Source organism: Physella acuta, unplaced genomic scaffold, assembly GCF_028476545.2.
Source record: "Physella acuta isolate Inbredline_101_S28 unplaced genomic scaffold, ASM2847654v3 ptg001042l, whole genome shotgun sequence".
Lineage (NCBI taxonomy): Eukaryota > Metazoa > Mollusca > Gastropoda > Physidae > Physella > Physella acuta.
Genome location: NW_026732559.1, coordinates 415,356 through 428,167, shown reverse-complemented (window position 1 = coordinate 428,167; position 12,812 = coordinate 415,356). Strand labels below are relative to the sequence as shown.

The window sequence follows — 12,812 nt, the reverse complement described above, 5'->3', positions numbered from 1 at the left end:
AGATTAGATCATGTAAAAATCTATTTCATCTAATCAGCATTAACTGTTTATAGATCTAATAGTACGTGGATTAGATCAAGTATAAGAATGTTTATGTGTAAGTACACATCTGACTTACTCACGGTAGGCGGGATAAATCAGTATCGTGAGGAATGGCGGACTAGAATCCTGTCTGGCTGTGTGCTATGTCTCAACTGGGACTTTACAACTTACTTTGGCAGTGGCGTAGGCAGGCGTAGTCATAACACCCCCATAGACCCCTCGGTATATACATAAAAATATGAGGGGGGGGGTGCAAATAAAAAGTGTGAGGGGGGTGGGGGTGCAAATCGAAAGTTTGTCCCCGGGTAAAAATTGGAACCCCCCCCCCCTTGAGACGATCACGGCTACGCCACTGATCTTTGGAATACTCTGTTTAAAAATTTGGCATTTGTTATTTCATTAACAATGCCTACTTCCAAAGCCGTATTATATTTGTACGAATCGATATATATATATATATATATATATATATATATATATATATATATATATATATATATATATATATATATATATATAGCTTCAGCTATTGATGGTTTAGCTAATAATAAATGCAAGTTTATAAACAAAAAAGTATATCGCATTTTCATTACGGAGCACTTTATGTAAACTGTCTATCCTTCTTAAGTCGCAATCTTGCTTTGAACTATATGAACTATATATATATATATATAAATATCTATATGTTAATCAGAATATACGCGGTTTGGTCCAAATAATACCTTGCGGGTTGGTCTAAAAATTAACTTCCATTTGTCTGACATCTTCATTTGAAATGCTATCCAATTCCTTAGATTATTAAAATGCATAAATGTGATAAATTAATAGACGCTCACTACGTTAGCACTTATATATATATATATATATATATATATATATATATATATATATATATATATATATATATATATATAATATGTATGTGTGTTCCCATGTGCGAGTACACATTTACATGTTAATGTAAGTTTAAACGTAAAATTTATACATTTTTTTCAATCATAGATGTGTCAGGATATTTCATCACAAAAATGACGAAGTTTGTTTTGATTATACTACTTTCAATATACATTGAGCCAGCAAAGTCAGGTAAATCAGTGGCGTCGCTTGGTCGGGTGTCATACTGGAGGCACCTCCTGGTGTCAAATCTTCCCCCACCCCAAAACAATTATATAAATAAATAAATAAATAAATATATATATATATATATATATATATATATATATATATATATATATATATATATATATATATATATATATATATATATATATATACACACATATATATATATATATATATATATACACATATATATATATATATATATATATATATATATATATATATATATATATATATATAAATATATATATATATATATATATATATATATATATATATATATATATATATATATATATATATATATATATATATATGTGTATGTATATTTGTTTATTAGGGTCTACATAGGCCTATATATTGGTGTCAGCCCTCTAATTATGACTACCGTTGTTAATTTATGCGCACAATATATCAATAAACTTATTAGTTTCATTTGGGAAATGGATCGTTTTCAATGTAAATTATTAGATTTTGGTGTCACCCCTACCACGGTCGTTGATTGACTTGCTAGTTATTCAAAATATTTAGCAAAACCTTTTTTCCACTTTACATTTGCAGTTAGTGTCACCCCTCCCCCATTGGTGATAGTTTTAACATGTGCACAGTTAGTAGTAAAGATGCCTATCTAAAGTCAGTTATTAATACAGGTTAATTAACTCTAATTAATGATTAATTGAGCCCCTCTAAATGGTGTCACCAGGTGCGGTCCGCACCCCGCCCCCGCCTCGCGACGCCTCTAAGGTAAATCTTTTTCCCTTACAATATGTTCGATACGTTTTGATTTATAATATCCTTACATGAACATGTTTTTTCAATACACATTTGCGCGTATCACCCTATAATTAATTTGAAAAATAATGTAATTAAATGTAAGCCATGCGTTTAAAAATTACAACAATTAAAACACGATTTAATTGATTAGATAAATTGGAGCTGAATTAAAAAAATGTTGGGCAAAAGCGACACCTCTGTATCTGTCTCTGTCTCTGTCTCTCTCTCTCTCTCTCTCTCTCTCTCTATATATATATATATATATATATATATATATATATATATATATATATATATATATATTTATATATATATATATATATATATATATATATATATATATATATATATATATATATATATATATATATATATCTATATATATATGCATCGGATACTGTGCACTGGATACAAGTAACTACAGGATAATCAAAAAGAAAATCTATTCGTGTAGCCTGCAAAACTGGATGGTTTGGAATAACTTGCCAATACCAATGTCACTGTGAACAGGACAAGTGCGACATCAACGGGGGATGTTATGACGAAACTCAATGTTCAAAGGGCTGGTTTGGTCCAAGTTGCCAATATGGTAAGACAACTGTTGTTGATACTGTACAAGCAATTTGTATTGGAAATTGTGTTCATTGTGTTAGACATATATGTGTGATGCTGACATTTTTTGTCCTTTCCGTGTATTTGGTTACTTTATTATGACATTTGTATTTGATGTTTTAAATTAAGAGTTTTCTTTTGATATTGAAACGAATCATAACATTATACAGTTTAATGTTTAATTACAAAACAAGAGTTGTACACTCAAAATCTTCACAGTCGATTTAGTTTTACAAGCGGACAAGATGGAGCCGGACTATTTTCATCTTAAAGATAATGATGAAAGCACGTGCGAATCCACAGAAGCATTTAGGTTGTCATGGTTATTAAATCACGATTTAACCTGGATTAGAATTGTTTACATGAATGAAGGTAAATATGAATAAAAAATAAATTACCGTAAAATATTTCTTTATTTCAAAAAACATGTGATGGAATTACAAATTTATTTACTTTTCAACTGATGCTAATATCACACTGAAGTTTTACTATGGCCAAAAATCAGTATCCTATACATCAAATATGTGTTTATTTCTAAAACCTGTAATTGAAATCTAAATTTATTTACTTTTCAACTGATGCTAATATCACACTGAAGTTTTACTATGGCTAAAAATCCGTAACCTATGCATCAAATATTTGTTTATTTCTAAAACCTGTAATTGAAATCTAAATTTATTTACTTTTCAGCTGATGCTAATATCACACTGAAGTTTTACTATGACCAAAAATCAGTATCCTATACATCAAATATTTGTTTATTTCTAAACCTGTAATTGAAATCTAAATTTATTTACCTTTCAGCTGATGCTAATATCACACTGAAGTTTTACTATGGCCAAAAATCCGTATCCTATACGTCAATGTTTTATAACTTTTATGATAGTTTTATTGACATCTACCTGAGGATGGAAAATTTAACAAACAGCGTTCAATTTCTCTTTGGAAAAAGAACCAGCATTTGCGATGTGCGTATCAGTGGAGGTGAGATTTAACAACGTCATAAAAATAGTAAATGAAATATATATTGCATTGAACATATATAGATTATATTGATAATTACCTAAGTCAGATTTATATAATTACATCTCTATGATGTCCTGGTGTTAAGTGGCGGTAACGCCTAGACAAAGTAATATAAACTAACTGTTTAAGAAAATTATACTAATATTTTATTAAATATTAAATTATCCATCACAATGGGCGTCAAAAGATGTAATCAATGTAAATTTTCTTCCAAAAAATAATAACTTGACTACTGCACCGCATTTTAAACCAAGTTAAAATAAAATTGTTCAAATTAAGTTTTGAGCACTTTGCATCACATTTATGCCTATATTGTTAGTATTTATTATAAGCGAATGATCACCACTGCAATAAACAAATTTGTTTGTATATTAACAGATAGTTTATCGTTTTCAGTCAAAGTTATTGACCTTTTTCGTGGTCTTACTGTCATTGTCCCATAGGCTCTAGTTCTAACATTTGACAATGAATACACATTTTTTTTTGCTATTTGAAAAAAAAATGCATTACGATTTTTTACATGTACACATTTGAAGATCGATTTTGATTTTTTAAGATATAACACAGCACTGTCTTTCTTTCTGAGGTCGCAACATGGCTTTGAAGCAAACCACATGGCAAATAGACACATCCACTATTGGTGAATACAACAGTAACAATGCTGTTGACGGAAATCGAGATCCGAATGTACAATCCGGATCTTGTAGTCGCACATTAACTACAAAAGGCCATGTGTTTTGGAATCTTGTATTTAATTCTGCAGTTGACGTCTACAGGTTTCTTATCGTGAACGCAGGTATGATGGGGCTTAAAACAATTGTAAGTAAAATTTTTTAATGCACGTTGTATTTCTTCTTCTTCGTCGTCGTTCTAAAATTTTAGTGAGGAAGAGGAATCCCATCTAGCACAATACATGTCAACTGTTTATTCGCCATTGACTCCGATTTGAGCCTGCTTTTCTTTTTGGATTTGCTTCCATATCCTTTGTGCAACAAAGAACAAACTACAAGACAGTAGTTGTTTGATTTTCGGAGTTGTCTCTCCTAGAAGAGTGGTTGTCCCCAGCTAACGAGCCTCATCTACCCGTGGGTTCGAATAAGAGACTTTTGGTTTAGCAACCATGAGCTTTACCAACTCGACCACGCTGAACCACTACGATTTATTTTAATCAGACCACGACAAAAAAAACATTAAGAAGACAACACATATGCTCCGATTAAAATAACATGTGTGAATGTAAAACGTATTTTGTGTTAAGGTTTACATGCTTGTGTTATTTCTACCGTAAATTATAATTTACGGTAGAAATAAAAATAAAAGAAATAAATGTATCAAAAGATAAATGATGTGCTATTAATAATTTGCTTCAGCAACACGAAGAGAACAACTCAGCAACTTCTGTTTAACGGTTTATGATAAAAAAACACGCAAGGTTAACATCCGGGATGAGAGTTCACAACGTGGAGAGTTTGCTTACAACGTAACAGTACCTACAACACGGGCCACTAAAGTTACCATCTCTATAAATAACAATTACCAATTAGTTCTTTGTGAGGTTGAAATATTTGGAGGTAGGATTTTGTTTGGATTATAAAACACAGAAATGAAATACTAATGATATTGAGCTTTTCGAAAATAAACGAGCAACTCTTAATATAATTAGGTTCTACACAATCACAAGACTTTTATCTATTAACATCACTTTTTAAATATGGAAATACGAATAATAGATAAGAAAATTATCTGTCTTCGATTTTCTAAACACTTCTGTAAAACTTCCAACACAATTTGCCAGCCATGGTATATCGCCGAGCATTCTCACTTACATAAAGCGGGAGTGATCTCCCTTAACTTTCTGGAATATTCTTTTATGACACTAAGAGGGATGGCAACTAGGGATACAGGCATCACGTTTAATCAATTTTTAATTATTTAAATTTTTAGAAACAGAATAGAATCTCCATGAAGAAAAAAATGTGAGCACCAAGTGAAGAGCAGACAATGTGTGTATAATAATGCGAAATATTAGTAATTTATGAATTTAATTTTTGAGAAATCGAAAATAGCATTAAGTACTACTTCTGGTAACGGAAATTACTCAAACTTTGGTAGTAGGCAGAGATACAGATCTTTTACTTATACGGGAAATTTCATCTATCTAAAAGAGTACTCAAATTATAAACTTTTGAAAAACCAACAGTAGAACTAGTACAACTTCCTGTAACCGGAAATCGCTTACAAGTTGATACAGAACTACAAATTTAATATAATACTTATATAAGAAATGTTATCATTTTAACTGTAACGGTAATCAAGTTATCGTGTTCACAGACACGCATCCACACAGACACACACATACACGCAAATCTATGTTTTTCAGACTCAGTGAGGTGTAAAAAAAAATTCGCTGATTACAAAACTTCCTCTATACTTCGTATACAAGAAAGTAAAAAGGAGTGAGCTTTCTAAACTTTCTCATTTATTTTTGTATACAATACAGTTTTGGTATTGGACATCTTTATAGTAGCCTAACCGGTGGGTTATTTTTACCGTTAACCTAATCTAATGCCAGTAGTACGTCCCTGAGTCCACCCAGCTCAGCTGGGTATCTAACTCATATATCGGAAAATAAAGGCGGCTGGGCAAATTGCTGACCACACCTTCCCTTCATACGCCAAGGTCAAGAAACATTAATTCTACTGCATCTGATCAATGGATCACTAGGTCTAAAGAGGATTCGTTATCCTCTAAACACATACACACACAAACACACATACAAACACGCGTGCCCAAACATGACCAATATTAATACAATAAAATACGGATTTAAAACATAAATCAGAGTGAATCGCGTCGGACTCTTGTTATATTTTTTTAAAACGAATCTGTTTTGCAATAAATGCAAATTATATCAGTAGTTGTTTTTTTATATTAATATTCTAGAGAGCAAAAGTTTAGTGATTTCTTTTTCCAGTATATTTAACCGTCGAAGACTTTAAGTTGAAACTATTTGCATTTGAATGAACTTTCCTCATTCATTAAATTATTCCTTCAACTTTTAAATAGCACTGTTTACCATATTAAAAGTAATTTCTAGAGTGCATGAAAAATGGGCACAACGCACTCAGTAACGGCCTACAACTACGACTTCGGCTACGCTACGACTACGACTAGGCCTGTAATCATGACTATGGTCATACATGTGTCTACTGCTGACGCTTAATATATTTAAATTAATAAATCATCACGATGTAAAATTTTATCTTTACCTCAGACAAAGCTTGCCCAAATAATTATTTTGGGTTAGATTGCGAGAGGCCATGTAATTGTGGACAGGATGAAGATTGGTGCATGTCTGCTACTGGAGCTTGTAGTAAAGGCTGTCGCACAGGATATAAAGGCGTGGACTGCAACGAAGGTTAGCCTGAATACATTAAGATAGGATTAAATACTGTTGGGTAGGAGACGTGAGGGGTAGTTAAAGTAAGGTACAGTCAGGTAGTGTGAGGTAGTGTAAGTTTGTTTGAGATAAGGTGAGGTAATGTGAGATGAGGTGAGGTGAGGTAAGGTGAAGAAAGTTGAGGAATGGGAGGTAAGCAGTGTTAGGTCAGAAAATATGAGCAACGTTGAGGTAAGTACAGAAAGGTAAGGTGAAATATATATATATATATATATATATATATATATATATATATATATATATATATATATATATATAGAGTAAAGGAGAGCGTTGAGAGCCGTGTGGTATATTAAGCCCCAAATATATATATATATATATATATATATATATATATATATATATATATATATATATATATATATATATATATATATATATATACATATATATACATATATATATATATATATATATATATATATATATATATATATATATATATATATATCACGTTTCTCTAGATTCAGGCTGTTTAACTAAACTTTTCTAATTTTTTTAGTCGATATCTGGACAAAACATTAAGTCACATGTTCTTTAAAGAAATGTATTCAATGTCTCTTAGATATGATTTATACTATAGACATGGGGTATGTCACTTTGGTTAAGAACCATTTGTCGGAAGGGCGGTAGAAATTCAATGTTCTAACTCTTGGGTTGATGACGCGTTTAAATTAGCTTTTATGGAATACGGGAATACAAACAAAAATACAATATTATATGCCAATTAGTAATTATTTCATATATGTATGAACATTACTACCACACATCTGTTTTGAAATGAACTGAAGCATTAACAATTTAACCAAATAGTACAGTAATAATTTGATTTTACACTCACAATAGTTAAATTAGCAAAAATAAATAAAAAAATAAAAAATAAAAATAGAACAACGTATTTCACAATAATTTAGAATTTCTGTTGGTGCATTAATGGCAGAAGTACACGTAAAGATACTTTATATCTTGGAACTCTTGTTTATCAATGTTGGTTACTTATTGCTTATTGATAATTTACTATTGTGCTTTATTTGCGCGTTAATCCAACAGGCATCACACGGCATTTCTGGAACTTAACATATCTCTGAGTCATAGACTTAATATTCGTATTAAGAAAGCTCACTGTAAGCACACAGACACACATACACAAACATATATATATATATATATATATATATATATATATATATATATATATATATATATATATATATATATATACTTATTAATACATAGTATATATAGAGATGATAATATACGAATATATATATACATATATATATATATATATATATATATATATATATATATATATATATATATATATATATATATAATTTACCTAAAAAGCATGTTCTTTACCCAGGAATAAAATGTAAAAACCCGCAGCCGATACCGAATGGTGAGTGGAAACGTTGCGATTTCAACTACAAAGGTGAATGTGTGCTGACGTGTAAACCGGGATACAGGCATGTAGGAAACACAAGCATTAGCTGTGATGAAAATAAGAAATGGACAATACCAGGAAAATGCCTAAGTTAGTTTGGATTCGTTGGTACACACACGTACAAAAGCATGACATTTTACAATGGATAAATGAACGAACAAATGAACTAATAGAAAATTATTGAACAAACGCACTTGACGGACATATTCATAGACTGACAGTCAACAAATAAAGCAAGCAAACAAACAAACAAAATAAACCACACAAACATAAATAAAAAAAAAATAGTGTAAAGATAAAGTAACTGGTGTAAGTAAGAGTAAGAGTGTGGATAAGAGTAAGCGATCACGAGCTAAATAATGAGACGGTGAGAGATAGGTATAATATTAATTTTAAATGAATTATATTACGCAAGAAGGGAAGGGGGGCACAGAGTAATTTGCAGATGATAATTTAAGTGGAAAGATTGTTCCGGGGGGTAAGATATGCGGGATGGTCGTAACTTATGTAAAATTTCTACTAAATTAAATTTTGAATTTGAATTATGAGCGTTTTGATGAATAGTTAATACTTTTAAAATTTTCGAATATCGGGTATATACAAAACATTTAAACATTACTAATGGAGTTTCCTTCTTGGTAAGCTGAAACTACTTTTAGTTAAAGTGAAAAACTAATTTAGTTGTAAAAAAAATACAATACATATACATATATATTTTTTCCAGAAATAAATATGTTTACTGAGGCCTGGTTTGGTCCTAACCGTCAGTTCAGTAAGTATTACAAAGAGTGCTGAAAACTGTATTCATTAGAAATAGTCACCAATTATACCGATTAGTACTAAATGGTGTTTGCACATATATGCTTTATATAAATGTTACCGAAAATTTGTCAAAACATGTTTATTATACGCTACATCAGTAGTAAAATATACCAAGAGGCAAATATTTAAATATAAAAATATTCAAACTGTCATCTATGAACCTTTGAATGGAATATATATATATATATATATATATATATATATATATATATATATATATATATATATATATATATATATTTATTTATTTATTTATTTATTTATATATATATATATACATATATATATATATATGGTGACAGGAAAATTGATCTCAGGACAAATGATCTTAGACAAAATATCTAAAGGACAAATGATCTCACGGACAAAAGATACAAGGGCAAAATATATCAGAACAAATGATGTCAGACACAATATCTCAGACAACATATCTCACTGCAAAATTTTAATATAAATATATATTTATATAAATATATATATATACACACATTTATATTTATATATATATATATATATATATATATATATATATATATATATATATATATATATATATATATATATATATATTAGTAGATTTGAACTTTTTTTAATTGACTGTCAATATGGTTTTGTTTACTTTTTCACGCATAATAATTGTGAATAAAATGAATTTGTTAAACTTAAGAAAGCATCAAAAGATTTATTAAACTTAATGTTTGTAATAGTATTAGATTTGAGAAAGTATACATTAAAAAAACTTACTCCTGTAGCCTGAAAGGTATAAAAATTGATAATGTATAAAACAAAAATGTAACGATACTTATCAACATTAATACTAAAAACACGCGAAATAGTTTTCCAAAATGTGAAAGGGTAAAAATATATATATATATATATATATATATATATATATATATATATATATATATATATATACATGTGTATTTGTTATTTATTACAGGAGATTTGATGTTGCAAGCGAACTATACACATCCAGATGTATTGCTTAAAAATCGTGTATGTTTTTTCAACAATTCCATCTTAGTAGCCTTTGTAACAGAAATCTATCAATTTTCAGTAACGATTATATTAATGTATACAGGTGGGTTTTCTTTATTAATTGTATTAACTATTGTTTATCTCGTATGTTAATAGTAGACAACTGATAATACAAAAGAAAAACACATTGAAGTGATGTCCCTCAAAGTTTCTCGTAGATCTTTCTAAAGCTGTAAGGGAAATAACAATTTTAGCTTAACTAGATTGTAGGAATGTTATATATAACTTTTTTAAAATTAATAATGTTTAAACATAATAGAATCAAGCATTAAAAAGAGCATCAGAATAAATCAAATAAACGGAAAGACTGTGTGACTAATTGAGTGTAAATGTAGCTCTTAATTTTAAAAATCCTAAATTATTTGTAAAAGAATGTTAATTAAACATCTAATCAAGTCATGTTTTATGTCACAAAGCAATTAAATGAGTCTTGACGAACATTGAAAGTGAAAAAAAAACAGTCCGGTAGAAACCGGAATTCATTTAAGTTCTACTTCCAGTCAACGTAGAATACTTACAATAACACTATCAAGAGAATATTAATTTCTTATCTCTATTTAACTGTACTTATTATTCCTGTTTTTAGACATTGAAAATCTAATACAACTCCGGATAATAGAAATTATTTAAAATTTTGAAGTTATAATGTATAATTTCTAAAATTTGTTCATCAAATTTCGTCTACTTAATCGAAATTCTTTTCAAGTTATTCTGTTCTCTAGAAAATAATTCAAAATTCATTTTCTCGGTATCAAAAATTGTAGAAAATTTGAAAATAAATCTTGTTCATAAAATCTAACTATTCTAATACTTTTATTTGAAGTTTTCTTTTTTACATTGCTTTGATGGTACTTAAGTTATAAGCTTTTGAGAAATCGGAAGTGTAGTACGTATCTTTTCCAGTTACCGGAAATCGCTCAAAACTTGATAGATAACTAAAAATTTGTTATAATACAGTATATGTGAGGGTAGGTCAACATAACTAATCCGGTACCAATTGTATCGTGTTAACACTGGAACAGGTTGGCAAAAACTAAAATTTTCCGTCTCCGGAGGTTTAAAATACACCAAAATCCTGCTGAAAAATTAAACGTTTACGCCGGTTAGCACCTCTCGAATTTGGATGCATTGTAATCGTGCAAATTTTTTTATAGAGATTATGAAATATTTTGTCGATTTACTGCTTTCTTGAAAGGATAATCACAGTTTTGCTATTGTTTCATTGTCTGTCTTTCTGTTAGCACGATATCTTAACTACCGTATCAGTTTGATTTGCGAAAGTCCATATATATATATATATATATATATATATATATATATATATATATATATATATATATGTATATATATATATATATATATAGATTTCGTAGTTCTGTATATTATTTATACGATTTGAATAAGCCGGAAATCGCACTTACTCAACTTCCGGTTTCTCAATATAGCGTAAGAATAGCACCTTTTGAGCAGCGTTGATGAAATTTCCCATTTTAAGCTCTACATTGTATTTTCCGGTAACGGGAAGTAATACTTTGCTCTACTTCCGTGTGAACAATAATATACCATGAGTACTGTTTAATTAAGGTAAACGAAATTTCATATAGAAGTATCATATCATACATTTTAAATTTTTTTAGCGACCTCAGGTAAGCGGAAGTGGTACTTTATTTTCGGTTTCTAAAATAACGATAATGTAAGTAGAGCCTATCGTTTTATGTAGGTGAACACAGTTGGATACGTAGATGTAAGATGTTATTTTTCTTAATGCTTTCAAATTTTTAATTAATTTTCGGTGTGCTGAACTAAATAGTACTTAATGTGTTTTATATTTCTCAAATAAATATCACTTCTTTTTAACCAATTTTAAAAAACTTTTCACGTAGGTAAAGATTTGATGAAAACGAACTGTGACATAAAATGATACTTGATTAAATGTTTAAGTATTAAAAAAATATTTCTTTTATAAAGTACTAAAAATCCGTTCAATTTTAAGAACATGCGAGAAAGTTTATGGGAGATCACATCAACTTTATATTTGTCTTATTATGTTGTCTACTATTCTAATGTCTAGCATTGTTTCAATGCTTGCACTATTGCTTTAGCTAGACATTACACTGTCCCGTCTTACTGGTCGTCATACACCTGGTATCCTGTCAGGCTTTATCTTCCCCCTTAATAGTTAGCGTGGTTCCATGACAAATATTTTGTCTGAGATCAATTGTCCATGGTATCATTTGTCCTGATATATTTTGTCTTGGTATCTTTTGTCCGTGAGATCATTTGTCCTTGAGATCATTTGTCCATGATATATTTTGTCTGAAATATTGTGTCTGAAATTTTTGTCCTTGAGATCATTTGTCCTGAGATCATTTGTCCTGAGATTATTTGTCCGTGAGATATTTTGTCCATGAGATTTTTTGTCTGAGATATTTTGTCTGAGATCATTTGTCCTTAAGATCATTTGTC

At 29.4% G+C, this 12,812-nt stretch overlaps 1 protein-coding gene across 1 annotated transcript; it reads left to right on the top strand.

Moving 5' to 3' along the window:
• On the top strand, positions 1-6,999 carry LOC131954942 (uncharacterized). The gene is made up of 8 exons (XM_059318793.1): positions 1-97; positions 1,045-1,128; positions 2,393-2,527; positions 2,770-2,922; positions 3,355-3,534; positions 4,163-4,372; positions 4,947-5,147; positions 6,851-6,999. The coding sequence occupies exons 1-8, from the start codon at positions 88-90 to the stop codon at positions 6,997-6,999; spliced, it is 1,122 nt and encodes a 373-aa protein (XP_059174776.1). The 5' UTR covers positions 1-87.
• The last annotated feature ends 5,813 nt before the right edge of the window (positions 7,000-12,812 follow it).

Excerpts from the sequence above, each read along its gene's own strand:
- LOC131954942 (XM_059318793.1), top strand. Across the intron at positions 1,129-2,392 it reads CATTGAGCCAGCAAAGTCAG|CCTGCAAAACTGGATGGTTT; the intron begins GTAAATCAGTGG and ends CTATTCGTGTAG. Across the intron at positions 2,923-3,354 it reads AATTGTTTACATGAATGAAG|CTGATGCTAATATCACACTG; the intron begins GTAAATATGAAT and ends TTTACCTTTCAG.